Source organism: Pelecanus crispus, chromosome 10 (assembly GCF_030463565.1).
Source record: "Pelecanus crispus isolate bPelCri1 chromosome 10, bPelCri1.pri, whole genome shotgun sequence".
Taxonomy (NCBI): domain Eukaryota; kingdom Metazoa; phylum Chordata; class Aves; order Pelecaniformes; family Pelecanidae; genus Pelecanus; species Pelecanus crispus.
The window spans coordinates 24,037,400-24,055,381 of record NC_134652.1 but is presented as its reverse complement, the minus strand read 5'-3'; the positions used below and the strand labels follow the sequence as shown (position 1 = coordinate 24,055,381).

The 17,982-nt window shown below is 34.7% G+C and overlaps 1 protein-coding gene across 7 annotated transcripts in view; it reads left to right on the top strand.

Annotated features, from left to right (window-relative positions):
• The first annotated feature begins 4,882 nt into the window (after positions 1 to 4,882).
• PPP3CB (protein phosphatase 3 catalytic subunit beta) overlaps positions 4,883 to 17,982 on the top strand; it is a 32,618-nt gene continuing 19,518 nt past the window's right edge. For 4 of the 7 annotated variants that reach the window (XM_009485949.2, XM_009485946.2, XM_009485945.2 and 1 more), the window contains exons 1-7: positions 4,891 to 5,083; positions 7,204 to 7,328; positions 10,568 to 10,679; positions 11,561 to 11,706; positions 17,026 to 17,165; positions 17,263 to 17,340; positions 17,439 to 17,533. In XM_009485949.2, coding sequence (XP_009484224.1) covers positions 5,056 to 5,083; positions 7,204 to 7,328; positions 10,568 to 10,679; positions 11,561 to 11,706; positions 17,026 to 17,165; positions 17,263 to 17,340; positions 17,439 to 17,533 — 724 coding nt within the window. In that variant the 5' untranslated portion in view covers positions 4,891 to 5,055. Of the gene's footprint in view, positions 5,084 to 7,203; positions 7,329 to 10,567; positions 10,680 to 11,560; positions 11,707 to 17,025; positions 17,166 to 17,262; positions 17,341 to 17,438; positions 17,534 to 17,982 lie in introns of all 7 variants that reach the window. The other 3 variants (XM_009485948.2, XM_009485944.2, XM_075717718.1) reach the window with 2 other exon arrangements.

Genomic DNA, 17,982 nt, shown 5'->3' with positions numbered 1-17,982 from the left:
AGTACCTTGTACAGTTGATCATGATACTTTTTCCTACCATTAGTCTAGAGGCTTTGATCTCATCTTGTTTCATGAGCCTGTTCCAACAGGGTGTCTCTGATACAAGCCAGATTCAACCAAGGTTATTAAAATGGGCATATATATCAGCGTGTTTAGATTTACAGTATCTACATGTAAGATTTTATTAGCAGCTACTGTTGTACTCAGTTACTAGGCAATGTGAGATCTGCTTTGGGTCTGGAAGTAGCATGTTTGCGTTAGTTGCCATACCGCACCTCTCAGCAGGGATTATTATATTGGGTAAAGTGCCGTGCTAATGTAGTTTTTCTACTTTTGAACCTCTCTACAATGTACTGTGAGTTTATCCATTCAGATTGGTGCTAACTGTTGGATCTCTGTGGCATGCTTTATTGTAAGGTATAAATGTACCCAGAGGCTTGTAGAAAGTCAGAGTAGAACTAGGTTTAGAGGTTTTGCTTTTGAAATCTCTGTTTTAAGTAGTACTGCAGTACAAAGCAAAGGTGATTTTTTTTCCTCTTTGTAAATGCATATACAAATAGTAATAAAAACCATCAAAAACTTTTTGATAACAAACCCCAAAAGCTACTCACCGTTTTTTTTCCCCAGCATTAGTGTTTAAAATTTTGAGTCAATATAGTTAGAATTATATCATCCATACATATTTTAAGAGTGGAATTGATTAGTTTTGACTAGTAAGCAACAGTTTGGTTTAGAAAATCTTGTTGTAAATCATGATGTTATCTTTGTTACTAAGATCTATACTTTTACTAATAGGATATAGTCTGTTATTTTGCACTGCAGTGTGTGTTGCTTTAGAGATTTATCTCTAAATGCATTTCTATTGCTTAGCTTTGCTGGGAACGGAAGAAGGGAATCCTTTAATGACCAACACCATGTTATTTCCTTAGGGTAATTCCTCTTAATTACCATTCCATTACAGTCCTGAGAGTGCAGGTTGTGCACAAAGACTTTGAAACATGGATTATGTTTCTGTCTTGGAACACATCATGCTGCAATTCTTTTTCCTTAGGCTATAACTTTCTATTACTACTTCATCAAAAGTTTAATTAAACCCATTAGTTTGCAGAAATTGTCTACATGCTTCAAAAATTATCATCCTTAACCTATTAAAAGATGTTATTTGTAATATTTTTCAAAGATATGAGATCTAATATAGCATTAACTATTTTTGAGACAAAAATTGAAGTATAAAATGGAAAGCAACAGTTTTTATTCTAAGTGTTACTGTTTTATTCAGCAGGGTGATGCAGATAAAATCTTTAGCCATGTTTTATTCTGCCTTCTCCGCAGATTATTCTAAAAAAAAAAAAATCCTTCTTGAGCAATAGGAAAATACATGTATTGTGTGAAAAGGATTTTGTTAAACTCTGAGGAACTACTTTTAAGACTTCATTTTTTCAAGAGGCAAATACAACTTTACAGATGCTTAACTATTTCTGATACTAACACTCTTGATTTTTTGACATTATGGATAACCCCTGGATATGCAGAGTTTTTAATTTGAATCTTCATGAGTATAGTAATTCAAATAACTTGAGACAGTTCTTTCCAGACACTGGACAGAAACATCTGTTTTTATATCCTCCCAGAAAATGTAACTTGCTAGACGAACTCAAAGCTGTGATTTGTTAAAGTAGAATTAATTTTTGTGCAAATACGATCTGAACTATATTACGTGGTCATAAGAACTTTATTAAGAGAAGAAAATTTCATCTGCCATGTGCTTAGAACCCCTGAAATACTTCTGAATTGTCATAAGAAAGTGGTCAACAACATCTGTCTGAATTCTGCAGCCATTGGTAGTCATAATAAGTCAGCAATGATTTGCACATAGGAGAATGAAGAACAGCTGGTCACCTCAACAGACCATTCTCTACCACACCCTGCATCTACCCAAAATACCTCCAAAAAGAAAAAAAGGGTCATCTTTCACTTACGTATATCATCATCTAGTAATAGTACTAGAACTAGTGAAGCACAATTTCTACAAAACCGTGTCTCGGAGGTGATTGACTTTGGTTCTGGGAAGGTATGATCTCAAATGCTTTGCAACAGTTAAAGCAGGAGAAATCTACTTTGTGAATTGTCTGGTCTCTTATAAAAGGATGGGCTCAACTTTGCATTGCTGAAGGCAGTTGTGGGCCCACAAATAATGTGTTGAAAAAAGTGGGGGAAGAAATGGCCTAAAACTAATTTATGTACAGATTAATATAAACTTCCAAACAATGCGAAAATAACATTGAGAGAATATGAAGGTTGGAAAATCAAGTTTGAAAAAATAGTGAATGATAGAATTGATGCTTGCATGGTCATAATTAAGTGCTTCTAAAAATTAGTTAAATTCATCTTGTTGGAACGATGGATTTCTCTTTTCGGAGACAGATTTATGTTTTTAAACAATTGTTGTGCATGGAACAGAAGTGATTGTCTTTTGATTTCTTAAATACGTTAAGTTTATTAACATTTGGACTACATGGAATTTTAAGATTTCCAAATGAAACTTGAATCATTGCTAGAGAAGACTGGAAGGAAAGGCGTGCCGTTTCTTTTCTGTTAATAAAATACCTTATGTCCAAAAATAAAGTGCCAAATTTGTTCTGCATTGTGTAATGTCAAGGCACATTTTTCAGCTTCTTTCTACTTAGAAACTTTTATAAGACGAAAACCAGACAATTCTCCAGTTTATTTTCTAGTCTAATTTAATTTCAGAGAATATATGTATGTGATTTATTCATCGGTTGTTTCACTGATAAGAATTTTTTTTTAAATTGCATAAAACAGAAGGGTAGCAATGTGTTGCTAGTAATCTAGAAGTCAATTTAAAATTAAGTCAGTGAATGTTTTTGTATTTAATCATTGATTTTTGGGATGTAAAGTTTAACTTTGGAGAGTAAGAAAATAAAGAATGAATAATCTATCTTCAGGTGTATTCATACTACTAGTTGTTCTTATCTTTGAATAGATGTGTTGCTCCAATTTTTCTTTTTACACATATTTGGTATAATATTTAAATGGAGAGAAATTGAATGATTTTGCTCCTTTTCTCTTTTATTTCATTCTTACAACAGCAGTATGTTTTTTTGGGTTGGGTTGGGGTTTTTCAGATTAGTTTTATTTCCTGGAATCCTGCATGAGTGGGATGATACTCTGATGCACTGCTTAGTGGCAGTTTTGATGTATCCTCTTCTCCCAAGTCCCACATCCATATTTCATTTGTGCAGTAACCAAACTGCCATTGTTTGAATTCATGTAAGCTGCCAAACATCAAATGCTCTGGGCAGTTGCTGGGCCTCGTTTGGTCCCCAACCTCAGACCTTTCATCTGCTCCGCTTCTTTGAGATATGGATCACATATGGCTGCTTTTGACCCACAAGTCAGGATCCAAGGACTTCTGATACTTGCAGTAATTTCTAAAGCTGTGTCTAGTGTATGAACAGCCTCTACTCTTAATCTTTTTAGAGACAACACAACAGGAAAATAAGGAAGACAAGCTGGAAGGAATTCCAAGCCCCAATGGCAATGTTGTAGGCTCCCAAAATTACATTTTTTTCTCGTAGTATGAACTTGTTCTTCTGCTTAGTCAGTGGTTTGACAGAACTTCAAACTGGCAGAGTCCATCCTGCCCCTTTCTGCCGTTCAGGGGCCAAGAGCATGTGAGTGCTGCTTCACCTTCTCCTTTAATGCTGTTGTAGACCTCTGTTAGAGCTCCCCTTAGTTTTCATGGTTTTAGGCTGAAGAATCCTAGTCTACTTAGCTACTCCTGTAGCAGAAATCATTCTGACTTTTTGATTTCCATTATCGTTCCTTGACTCCTTTTTTAATTATTCTTTCTCCTTTATAAGGTGGGCAAACCAGAGTTGCACGCTAGATTTATCAGTGGCACAACTGCATCATCTTTTGTTTCCTATTCGTTTGCTGATAATTCTTAACATTCAGTTTTCTGGGTTTCTTTAACTTACCGGCATCAAGTAAGATGAATATATAGAACTAGAATATCTAGAACTATAAGAAAGACCTTACTTCTGAATAGTAATAGTAATTTTATAACTTGTGATTTTTATATGTAAAGTTAGGATTTATTTCCTTCATTAATTTGCATTTATTAATTTTTAATGTGTCATATTTTGCTGAGCCAGTCAGTACCATGGACGACTTCTGTAGCTCTTCATAGCCTGCCCTATTTTTCATTGTCTGGAATACTTACTGTCACCTGAAGGCTGCATCACTCCATGAGTTACCTTCTTTTCAGTGTAATTTATGAATTTGTTAAATAGCACAGATTCTAGTGGGGCTCTTCCGGTGACTTTCTTCCTTTCCAGGTGCTGGCTATTACCTCCTTTTATTTATAGTCCTTTAAACAGTATTGTATCCTTTTCTTGCTGGATTTGGCTTTGTTGGGGGGCGGGGGGGGGGGTGGTGGGTTTTTTGAGGCTTTGATGATGGGTCTGTTTTAAAATGCCTTTTGTAAGTCTGAGTGGGTATTAAATGGATCTTCTGCGTCCCCAATACTTGTTGGATTCTTCAGAGAATGGCAGTATCTTGCAGAGAGATGATGTCCCTTTGCAAAGGCAGTTTTGACTCTTCCATATGTTGTACATATTATTGTGCCTTCTAACGCTGCTTTATCGTTTCTACAAACTTACACATTATAGTTGTTAATTTTTTAAATACATAAACAGATAGCACTATTCCATCCAGTTTTTGATGATGTCATCAAGTTTATTGAAAGACAGATTTACTACTTTGGATAGCAGGTATTCCATGATAGATTCCATCCAAGATGGAGTATATTTTTAAAGTAGCATTGTTGTGACTGCTGTTTCTTCTTTTTAAATTTTAGCTGTCCCTTTTCCACCAACACATCGCTTGACGTCTGAAGAAGTTTTTGACACAGATGGAAGACCAAGGGTTGACATTTTGAAGAACCACTTGATAAAAGAAGGCCGAGTGGATGAAGAAATTGCACTTAGAATCATCAATGAGGGTGCTACAATATTGCGGAGGGAAAAAACTATGATAGAAGTCGAAGCTCCAATTACAGGTAATATTTCTAGATAATTTCACTCATAATTAAATTTGAAAAAGAGATTTTTTTTCAGTAGTACAGTTTGTCTTAAAAATTGCTAAAATAAAATTTCTATATAATCTTATTTGAATTATCCCTCACAACTGCATTTACTTAACAGTACTCAAATGGTCTGAAAAAATACGCTGCACATTATTTTGCAAAATAAAGGCATTAAACCTACTGGAAAAAAATAGTATGATTGGTATTGAAATGACAAAATAGAAAGTAGTTAAATGCTGATGCCTGCAATGTTGTAAGTGGAAATAAAGACATTTACCTGGAATAGAAAAATGAACTCAGAGTTATCCTGAAATCGAAATATGTCAACAGAAGCTAACTGCTGTGGTTTGAAGCAAATACTGTGAACTGGAATTCTGAGTGAAAAATATACCTTTATAGTTCCTCTGTAGGTGAGATTGATGATTGCATGTAAACCCATGTTCTTGTGAGGGTAGTAGTACTGGAAAGTGTTGAAAGATTGTTTTAGCATTTTTAATGCACTAGGACCAGATCCACTGTGATGCAAAACTGACTCTTAGGGGTTTTTTGAGTATTTTCGTGGTTTGACTAGTTCTATTTCTGTTTGACCTGGTGACAGGTGGAGTTGATGTCCTTTAGTACTTTTATTTATAAACAATCCAGACTCATAGAAAATAGTTTACTTTGCATATCTGTTATTTATGATAATGAAAATAGATTTGATTTTTGTGTCCAAATCAGATTTTCTTTCATTTTAATGTGTTTTCTTCTAAATGGACCTATATAAAAGTAGTGTCTGAAAAGCTTCTTTGAGGGCATCAGCTTGCTTTAATTTGTTAGTATTGGGTAAATAAAAACATTTAAACAGTACATCATTATTATTGACATTTTTTTAAAAAAATGAATGATTGAAATGGTGGAAGCCACTAAGTGACTGTCTGAACTCAGAGTCTTTTGAAGCTCCAGATAAAGCTCAAAACTACAGTGCTGTCTGAATGTTTAGAATTTTACATTTCCATTTATTCAGGTAGTTACCCAGAGCTACTGGTACACTGGAAGCTGAAAAAGAAGGAAAGATCTTGCAGTGTTTGAGTAGAAATCTTAAGAAAAGTGACATAAAAGAGGACACATTCTACTTAGTCTAATATTTTGTAGGTCATGATGACAAATCGTCTGCTCCAAGGGAATAACAACCTTTAAAGTGTAGTGTGCAATATCCAATATTTCTTTCCAAAATTAGAACAACTTTTTCTTCCCCAAAAAAACTTACTGATAAACTCTGAGAAGTCGGAAGATGCTGTTCATCAGTTGATCAGTGACGTTTTGCATCAATGGAAGGCATAGTCTCTCAAATTCCTGTTGTTATCAGCAATACCTCATGCGGAAGACGAGAAGGCAGCTCCTGACTCCCATTGAGCTGGGAACCCATGTGGGAATGAGGACCTAGGAGCAGTTGTCTCTTCCATACATTTTTAAATTTTTTTTTTTTTTTTGCTGTATGCTCTTCAAAGTCTTCCCATCTGCTGTCTTTGGCACTTCTGCCTTAGGTTGCTGACCACTGGTCTTGTCCTGTCTCATATTCTAAAAACACAAGAAAAATCCACTGTTGAAATAGTGAACATGGTTATTTGAAGGAGAAAAGTAACTGAGCAAAGAGAAGATATGATATTAAAAGGTATGTTAGTCTGACTGAGAAACAAAAGCATACTCCTTGCTTTTTTCAATCCCACATGGACACAGCAAATTGTTGCAAAGCAGCAGGCATTTACAAATACACATACCAAGGCAAATTTGCAAAGATGCCTAAGGGGTTGGGGAAGACAGTAAAGAGCTGCTGACAACTTTCCAGACCTCAATGCTCAGTGCATCAACTGTGTTTGAAAAATAATCCCCAATCTGCTAGACTCAAATAGGGCTATCAGTGTTGTCACAGGTAGCGAGGACAGCATCTTAATGAAAGGCGAAGGGGGAAGCTTCAAAAATTTGTTATGCCTGCTTTATACCTGCCTTTCCTCTTAATTAGAAGTACTTTGTGGCTGTTTACTTAACTATAACTTAGTAACTTTTCTGTTAGATTTTTTTTAAATTAATTTGAACAAAATTTTTGCTTGCAGTGTGTGGTGATATTCATGGCCAGTTCTTTGATCTAATGAAGCTGTTTGAAGTGGGAGGATCACCTGCTAACACAAGATACCTCTTCCTCGGTGACTATGTAGACAGAGGTTATTTTAGTATAGAGGTAACTGAATATATTAATCTGTTTTGTCCTAAATTTTTCTGTAAGCACACTTTCACGGAGGTTTTCAAATGGTATTTTAGGTCTGCTTTAACATGTGAATGTGTTCTTCATTGCTGTGCTTTCTCCTATGACAAAAGCCTGTTTACAGGAAGATATTGACCAGCCGTTTGGACTGTCCTGTTGAAATCACCAGACTTACTCATTTTTCCTCCTCTTTCTTTAGTTAGTTTTTAAAAAGTTGAATTCTATAGCATTATTATACATAATCCTGCTTCTCTGGTAATATGCAGGAAGGTGTGTTTGTATGCTTTTGGAGAACAGGTGAGTCATGACTGCAAGGTCTTCTAATTTATTATAGCTGTTTATGTGTATAAAGTAGATTAATTTTACTTATGTAATCAACTGTTTTTTAATAATTATTAATATTTTTCTTTACTAAAATTCTGAGGGCGATTACAGATACTCCCTAAGGATGACCTGTGTTTCTGCCATTAATTTTTCAGGTATTTTGAATACAAATAATTTTTTTTTATTTTCAGCGTGTTTATTAAGAATGCTACATTCCAGAAGTTTTCACTTATTCATATCAATTAGTTTCAGGGACATGATTTTTAAGTTAACTATTCTTCTGGAGCCAGCTTGGGAGTGCCTCAGCTTGGGATCTATTAATGGATGTCAAATCTAATAGAGTGGTATACCATTTGAAATAGTATTTTGCAAGTCATGGTGTATGATACTTCATCTCTGCATTAAAATTATGCTGTTCTGATAACATGTGCGGGTATGTACTGTGAAGGGCATGTACAATGCCTTTTGGGGTTGTTAGGAATGGTGGACAAACAGGAGATGCAGCAAGAGTGATTGCCTCAAAGTCATCTATAAGGAAAAATTTCAATAGTCATTCCCTATTTATTAATGCAATCTTCTTGGCCTGTTCTTAATGATAACAGATAATGTAATTGTCCTTGAAAAGGACATTTACATAGCAACAATATATGTTAATGTATCAAAACATGGTATGAAAGCTTTTCAACCATTGCACTCACAAAAAACTTTTGAACAATGGATGTTCTTGAATATGTTAATAAGAACAGGCTCAATTCTTTTTCCCTCATAATTTAAATTTAATTTGTAATACAGTATTTGGCATGCTAAATATACTTGCAGAATATGTAAAGATATGCTAAATCTACTCTTGAAAACCAATCCAGGGTTCTTAAAAGGCTTGTCTGTCTTCATTGAGATAATCTGCTCTCTTCTGCTCTAAGTGGCTGTTGGAACATCAGTGAAGTACATGGCAGATTATCTGAATGAAGTTGAATTGCTGCAAGTGCACGAAGGTGGGGCTGTGCTTTGTGGTCCTGTAGAGAAAGAAAAAAGTAGTACATGAAAATCAGCCATTTGTTCTCCACTTCAACCTTAAAAAATTTTTCCTACCTAAGTTCTTGCCTTAACTAACATTTAGGAAGTTTAAGTTGACCTCCATGAATTTTCATATATGGTTACTTTAAAATCTTTCCTAGTGGTTGGAAATGTAATATACTTTTGGTAAAATACTTGACTTTTCACTGAAAAGTGAAGGTGAAATTTTCTAAAAATGTACAAATGGTGAAATTTGATTTTTCACAAATAAATTCTTAATCAGTCTGTCCTGAAACATCTTTAATTGCATTGATATTTTAGTAGTAACCCATTTCCAATTAAAAAAATGTCATCACTTCCAATAGGAAAGCTAATTACATGCTACTGTGATTGTACATAAACTGCTGAGATCAAAATGGAGTCCTTCACATAAGTGTGTGCAAATTACTCTTTTCTGTACTGAAGTAACAGGACATAGAGAACTCTGACATTAGCTTGTCTGTATTTAATAATAAAAAATAAATATGCTAGTACAGGAAAGGAAAAAAAAAATTCTGTGTACTTAATAGGTAACATGCTTGAGAATGGGTAAATCTCAGCAATTTAATCAAATGTAGTATACATTCACTGAAAGGAAGGCACTATTTTGCCACTTTTCTATTACATGTTTTCAAGGTTGCCAGCTTTTATAAATTTTTCATACAAACTGACTTAACTAAACCAGGTCACAATTGTAGAATTTGCCAAATTAATTCATGTATTTATTTGATGATAAGCAGTTGTTTTGTAAGAAACTGGTTATGCTCTTGCTGAGAAACAGTTTTAAAGAGTCTGGGGACTTTGCAATATATCAGGATATTTTAGTTATAGAAACATTGGAAAGCAAGTGGTATCATTAGAAAAATTACTATTTTGCATATTTTTACTAAGAAGATAAGAAAAATTCAGGAATTAGTTTAGCTAAACTTCACAATAGAAGTCTTTGATGTATTTCTCCATGTTTGCTGTGTTTTTTTAAAGTGTTCTTTTGTTTTCTTTCTCCCTTTGTGTACTTACTATTCTATGTAAAATAACTTTGAAGAGTGATAGCTTAAGGGTAGTTGTATTGATTAAGAACAATAATAATAACAACTTGTAGGTGACTTCAGTTTAGTCCAAAACTTCTGGGGTTTTGAGATTTCTGTGCTCAGTTAAAAATACAACAACCAGATTTGAAATTTAAGAAATAAACAGACTCTAAACTGAAAAATATATGCATGTTCTGTAGCTCTGTCCTCAACTCTGTTGGCTGCTGATGTCGCAATAATAATAATATATGGAAACTTTCTGTAATTCTTTGAATTTCCTGCTTGAACACTGAATAAACAACCACCTTTCCCAGTTTTTGGGGGAAAAAAAGGTTTACTCTGTCCATTCTTAGTTTAAAAACAGTCTCTAAACGATATATCTGACTTCAATGTAAATAGTTTTGTGGGGTTTTTTTCTTCAATCTCTATTAATAAATGTCTGCTTTCCTTCTTATGCCAGTGCTTAGAATCATATTACGAAATCAGATTTTAGTCACAAATGCATACATTATTTGTCTAGATGAAACTGTTCTGCAATAAATTCTGCTGAGTTTGTTTTATTATTGACTGTCCAGTAAATATAAATATTTTTTCAGCATGCTGTGCAGCTGTTCTTAAGAAAAGTAATAAGCAATTTGCTAAGTCATGTCCAGAGCTGGACTCAGGGAAGTAATGCTGTATTTTAAAATGGCACAGTAAGCTGTACTTGCTTTTGAAACTGTTAACATTCCTACTCAATGTTTCTCAGTAGTAATTTTTAAAGTTCTTATAAACTAGTGTATTTTACTGGATATCTTTGTTTTTCAACAGTGTGTGCTGTACTTATGGGTCCTGAAGATTCTCTACCCGAGCACGTTATTTCTTTTGAGAGGCAACCATGAATGCAGACACCTAACGGAGTATTTTACCTTTAAGCAAGAATGTAAGTACTGTCTAAGAATGTAAAATTAGCTTACCTCCAACCTGTTGATTTATGGTCTGTCACTTTTCTTGAGAGATGTTTGCCTGTTAGTTTAAGGTCTTGCAAACATTGGCCCCATTGACTTCTGTAGAATTGCTTGCAGTTAAGTGTGGCATTGGAGTGCAAGTTGTGTAGAAGACTGCTGTCTGTAAAGGTACCTTATGGAGTAAATTTGATGTATCGATCCTGATTTTAAAATCCTGGAGGGAGGAAGGTTATTTTGTTGTCTTTGCTATAATCAGGAGTGCAAAGTAACTTGCTGAGCAGCATTGTGAAGCTAGCAAGAAGACCCTACTGCCAAGTAATTTTTCCATTTGGGGAACTGATTTCAACTATACTAGTAAGGTAACTCTTCTGGTGATGTAAGCTGCTCCTCTGTTTGGAGGCTTGTGTAAGTATTGATCCAGTGATAAATGGATCATTTGCCCTCGTAAAACCCTCTTTGATGTAGGTAAAAGTGATGTAATCTATAAGCAGTTCTTAGTTTTTTACTGTAAATGAGAAATCACAAACTTCTCAGTAGTATTTTACACTGAAATATGCTGTGTAATTGTATAATGCAAAACAATTCTGTGATTTTTTTTTTAAAAACAAAAATAGTTTCTCCACACTTGAGATAACAGAAGAAGAAATGAAAAAAGTTTATAGTTCTGGAAGAGAATATGTCTTAGAAATGTGCTTGCTGTTGTGGTGTTTGGAAATGCTCGTTTAAACCAAAAAATCCTGCTTTGGGGTTCTTTTTAAGCATTCACTTTGAGATTTGCTCTTATAATTATGATCCACTAAATTACTTCTTCCATCTAATATGGGTTTCTTAATGTTTTATATTTTCTTTCCTGCAGGTAAAATAAAGTACTCGGAAAGAGTCTACGATGCTTGTATGGAAGCTTTTGATTGTCTCCCTCTTGCTGCTCTTTTAAATCAACAGTTTCTTTGTGTTCATGGTGGACTTTCACCAGAAATTAATACACTAGATGACATTAGGAGAGTGAGTATTTTGTGTATTTAAAAATAAAGTGGAAATATGGATATTTATATGATGCTATACAAAAGTCATGTTTGTGAAATTGTCGGTATATTGTTTTCTGTTCTTGTCTCTTTTGGAAGTGTAAATCAGGAACTGAAATGTAGGCTAAGCAGTATCATAATTAAAAACTCTTGGATTATCTAGTGCATTTTCCATTAGTAGATCTCATTGGGACAGCTGGCACTGTTACAAAACACACAGATAAAACCCTCAAAAACTCCACATAGTTTCCTGAGACAGGTAGTACATGTAAAGAGCTTCATATCCAATTGAAATAGTGCTTTGTATTTCTTTCTAGATAAGAGCTAGCATTCTCATGGCTTTCAGGACAAAACTCGTAGAAGTTAATTGTAGTTTTAAAATTGTTTGGTGTATCAAACATCACATTTCTTTGAAATTATTGTCTTTGAAATTATATTTCTTTGAAAACAGGGGGGTTTGTGGTTTTTTTTTTTTCTCTCGATCATGTGGATTTTGGTTTTGGAAGAATGAAATTGCAGTATTTAATAGAAATTCAGATTGCTATTTAAAATGGCAAATTTGGTAGGCATTTGAGTAACAGCTGTGGAGTGCTTCTCACTGTGGTAAATGTGCTGAGTATATCGGTAAGAAGAATGAAAACGAGTTTTAAAAAATATACAAAGGGAACACTAAATAGTGGTGTGCAATTTAAAGGGAAGAAGATTGTGATGACGTGAGGTATCTGTTTCTAATAACTTGGTTTCAGCTTGCATGGACTGCTGATGTCAGGTGAAGATTGTGTCAGATGGGAATTTTCAAACTCATTTGCTTTCCTTTTTGTATATTCCTTTTTGACTTACTTGGTTAACTTAGCTGACATCTTGACTGCTGCATTTGGAAACCAAAACCATTCCTGTTATGATTAGTAACAGCTAAAGTGTAGTTGATTTCAGCTTAAGATATAAATAGGTGGTTCTAAGAAAGCTGTGGGATTATAGGTAAGAATGGCCAAAAAAAGTGGTTTATCCACATACAGGAGAAGGTATGTGGGGGCCTATTTCAAAAAAGATCTAAATATCAGAGAGAAGGAAAAAGTATTTTCCTAATTTGGTTTTATAGCATATAAATATTGATGGCCCATTTTGTCTTTGATCTTCATTTATTGTATTTCTCATTTTCTTAGCATTTTCTCCTTTACTTGTGCTCCATTTTTCTTTTTTACCTCTCCCTCTCCTCAGATTTATAGGCTGCTGTCCAGTTGAATCTCATTTCTGAATTCACCAGATTATTTTTTGTACTGACTGGACCATTTCAGAGGCTGGAATGTCAGCGTATTTCACTTACAGATATTACACTGCCAAGTAGAATGATGTGAGAGGAGAAGAAAATGGTAGAAACAGAAAGGAAGCATATTTACAAGCTCAGTGGTGTAAGTGGGAAAATGTACTGAGGCACGTTGCATTTTTAGAGCAAATACTAACGTACAGAAATCTATATGCATTGTGCAGAGAAAGAGAAGTAAGAAAGCAAAGCAAGTAAACGCTGCCATTCTGAGAAGGCCTTAACCCTTCTCATGTTACAGATGAAAAGAAACATGGTCAAAGCTTTTTGGAAAGTAGTGTAAAAGAAACATAGTCTGGAAAAACACTTTGGAAAGCCACTGTCATAATAGGATTGTGATTAATTTTTCTTTTAGTCTCAGTCTTGCAGCTAATCAGGTTTCAAAGTGTCAAGTAAATTTAATGAAAAGATAATTCTGTAATCTTGGCCTGTACTTTCATATATGCTTCTGTAACACTCAAGGCTACATTAGAATGAAATATAAGCTTGTATGTTTATATACATATGTATGAAAGTCTGCATTGTATATTGTTTCTGATGAAAACTACGTTTATAAATGTAAGGCAGTGTTATTAGAACTGTTCTTTGGGCCTTTTTTGTTTTTTAGGGAGTCATCTAGTAACTTGGAAAAGGCACTATTCATGGCTTGGCAGCAACTTCAGTAGCTGCATTAGAGCTTGGCATGCACTGATACTGTAAATGTATTTAAATTAAATGGGTGATGTGAAATTCTCTTTTTATATTGAGGAAAATGTATACTTGTGGTACAAGTGTGGTGTGTGAAATGACTTCTGTAAACAGTCAAGACGATTGTATAATATTACAAGCCTTCTGGTTTATTAGGAAAAGTTCTTATTAAGGAGAGGTCTCCTCTGCAAACGTGTAGATATAATCATCTGGCATAAGAAGGGAAAACAGAGCTCTATACAGTATAGGAATCGCCTAAGAAAAAAAGAAAAATTCTGTGCAGATGCAATTTCTTGTGGATGCAGTAATTACTCAGTATTATTGACATTCAGGAAGGTGATTAAACTACACAAATTAAATTATTATTTTTGCTGGCATAAACTTATTTCCAGTAGAGGACAGATACCATAGTAGCTACTGACAGTAAAGCCTAACCAGAAAGATGGCTGCAAGTGATTCTTACTTGTGGGAAAATGGAAGTTTGTGAAACTTGCAGTAGTCTGATTTTTATTCTCTGAACTTCATTTACACAAATGCTCTGATTATGTTGGTAAAGAGTGTCTCTTTCAGACACATGTCAATCAACTTCCAGATGCTGTTTAGTTGATTTCATTTACACTGCCAAGATTTCTGCTGAAACGAAATTCCAGGAATTGTGATTTTAAGTCTAGTGATTTATAAGGAGGGAAATGTCCAGATAAGGTTATGGGGACTCTTAATTTAAAGAAGACAGAGAATTTTCTTCCTCATTTACAACAGATCATCATTCTTTTGTTTAGTTCTTGGTGATACTAAGGCTTGATCAGCAAAGTGCCTTGAAATATGTGGGGGCACTGTTGGAATCTGTCTTTGTAATACCTTGCTTTCTTTCTGTGGTCTGCTGAAATTTCCTTTTCTTTAGTAATACTTACGATGACTGCCACTCTTCACTGGCCTTCACATTGTTTTTAGGGCTTTGCTATGTGATAGTTCTCAGGAAAACTAGGACAGATTAATTAAAACTGGTGTCTGTATCTTCAAGTGTGTGAAACTTCTGTGAAGGTATTTTGCCTCAAAAGTAAAGTAGTTTTAATTTGCTGTACCTTAATCTACCTCTAAGGTTTTGCTACTCCTGAATTTGAACATCCATGTGGAGGTATGATGCACTTCAGTTTAGTAGCCCTGACTGCATAATACCTAGAAATTAATTTAGATTTAAATATCTTATGGTATGTATTAAAAAATATACTACCTGTTTCTGTTTTAACACCAGGTGTAGCGATTGTTATTCTTGAATGAAATTGTCTTTCTCAGTTACCTTAATCATATTTAGAAATATGTTAAGCTAATTTTTGAGTATTGAGAGTATTGAGATTCTGTTTTGCCATAGTTGCAACATCCTCAGAAATAGTTAATCAGTAACAAGTGTTTTGAATTGACTCATGTCTTTTGTTAACTTTCTTGCTGTCCCTATGTGTAGAGAAACCCTTAAGTTGATTATTCTGATTTGATATATGCAATCTGGGTTGAGTAGTTTGCAGTGACATTTCCTTAAATTTTGAGATGTCTTGAGAACCATGCCAGTTGGTAGACTGTCTATTGAAGGAGACACTGAATTTGGTGTGTATGTAAGTATATTTATTTTTTACAAGCTGACCTCCTTACTTCAAGAAATGGCTACATATTGTTCCAATGCTATGAGAAAGTAGTCTGGAGAGAGGTGCATTACTTGCAACAACCAAACTTTTATAATGTCTGTATCCATTTGGCCAAAGCCATAAGGAAAATCTTTGAAGAATAACTCACGAAAATTTCTTAGAAATGCTTTCTAGACTTTCAGCCTTCTGTATTGCAGGAAACATCAATCGGCAAACAGTTGAATCTTCCTTGTGTGAATGCTTCTGTTAGCTTCTGGACCCAAATTTATTGCTGGAGGTTTAGAAACTTGATGGTTTAATCTACAGAAATTCAGGTACTTGCAGAAGTTGATGGACTGACTTCTTCAATCTGGAAGAAATATTCCATACCGGGTTTATCATCCAGTGTGGGAAATGTTAAACCCCTGGATTTTTAATACTGAATAAATTCCAACAACAACTTCAGTTAATACCTGCCTTGCCATTACCTGGCAGGAATTTGTAAAGATCTGGACCTCTCCACTTATGTTACAGGTGGCAGCCTCGGGAGCTCTGATTTTCCAGGGCATGAGAGAGCTTGGCACTACTGCTGGTTCCATATTTGAATGGATTCCTATGGACCGTTAGACTCAAATTCACCAGGTGCTCACCAAACCTCCCTTCGAACCTGTCATGAAGAGTTAAGTGTTCTCTAGTACCATCAAAGTCATCTTCTTTGGTATGGGAGGTAAAGTGAGATAAATGCACTGTCCATCAAAGAACTGTTCCTACATTTCTTGGATAAAATCATCTTGTGAACAAACTCCAGCTACATAAAGATCAAATAAACTTTACATTGAATCTGGGATATCTTAATTTCATTTCTGGGACATCAGAGATTGACTGACTGTTACTTACTTAAGCAGGGTATTTTCCTTTTACGTTAACAAATGCGCTGTCCTCCTTACCTCTGCCCCCTTTCACTGCAGTTACTAGGAAAGTTGCGGGCTGCTAAAGCAGGTGTTTCCAACTGGAAATCTGTAAAGAAGCAGCTAGAGAAAAGAAAACACAGACAGACATCTCCCAAAATGCTTATGGCCCATTACACCAGGGCTATAGCTGAGAAATAAAGCCTGTATGAAAGAAGTCTCAGATGGCTAAGCTAGTCACCTCTTCATTACATTGTTAAACGATCCATTATGGAGACGGGTGTTTCAGGGGTTTTTTTGGTTGGGGTTTTTTTTGTTTGTTTTGATGATATATTTAGTCTCTTCTAGTCAGTGCTAATTATTCATGCTTTTCTTTTATCATTCCTGTTTTCTGTACTGTTTCTCTTCGCTAATTCCTGGTAGTGTCTCCAGATTGGTAGATATGGCATGTGCATGAAAAAGGACCATTTTGTTCCTTGTCTGTAACTTGACCTTGTATTACGCATATCCATCAGTCTGGAATTTATCTCCCTTCTTTTTACAACTAATACATCTTATTGCTCTTAACAGGTTTGGTTCTTTTGGCATGCCTCTGCCTTATTTCATGAGGAGGAGAGGAAAAAATATACAGAAACTACTTCTCTCTGATATGGTTGGGATTTATTCTAAAAATGCTTGGTATTGATGGATATGTAGTTTAACAACTGTGTAAAACTTGCCGATTTAATAGTCAAAGAATCTTTGTGCTGTTGTCTTTTCTCAAACAGTTAGATAGATTCAAAGAGCCTCCAGCATTTGGACCAATGTGTGACTTATTGTGGTCAGATCCTTCAGAAGATTTTGGAAATGAAAATTCACAAGAGCATTTCAGTCACAATACAGTCAGAGGATGCTCATACTTTTATAGGTGAGAGTATGCTATGATCTATTTGATGTTTTAATGCTGACTCTTGCCGTATATTTTAAGACAATTTCTTTTACTTATAGTTGTTTTCATTTCACAGCTATCCAGCAGTTTGTGAATTTTTGCAAAATAATAATTTATTGTCAATCATTAGAGCACATGAAGCACAAGATGCAGGGTAAGTACTTTGTGTCCTTCAAGAAATCATTCACAGTGTAAAATAAAAATTAATTGCTTATTGCTGTAAGATATAAAATAATCTGTTTGGTTTTGCAGTTATAGAATGTACAGGAAAAGTCAAACTACAGGGTTCCCGTCATTAATAACAATTTTTTCAGCACCTAATTACCTGGATGTCTACAACAATAAAGGTAAGAACTTGTTATTAGTAACTCTATGTAATACTAAAATAAAAATGTCTTAGTAGATAAGTCATCTAATATGAACAATTTTTTGCCATGTAAGAAATTAAGGGACAAAAAAATCCATTAATAAAAATTGTATTATGAAGAAGAGCACGTGACATAAATGACGATCTCCTATAAGGGTACCTTGAAGCACAAGTGTGGGCAAATGTTTCCTTTGTAAAAATTGTTGCCATTTAGTACTTCTGAATGTATCATGTGTTTTCCAGTCAGGCAAGGCTTTCCTGTGCTGTGAGTTTTCACTCCTCTGGTTGTCTTTAGTTTGTGAACTAAGGAAGGAAGGGAAGAAGCATTGATCAGCAGCCTATGCACAAGGTAGTTTGTGTTGTATATCACGGCATCTGAGAGTCTAATTAGAATCATAGAATCGTTTAGGTTGGAAAAGACCTTTAAGA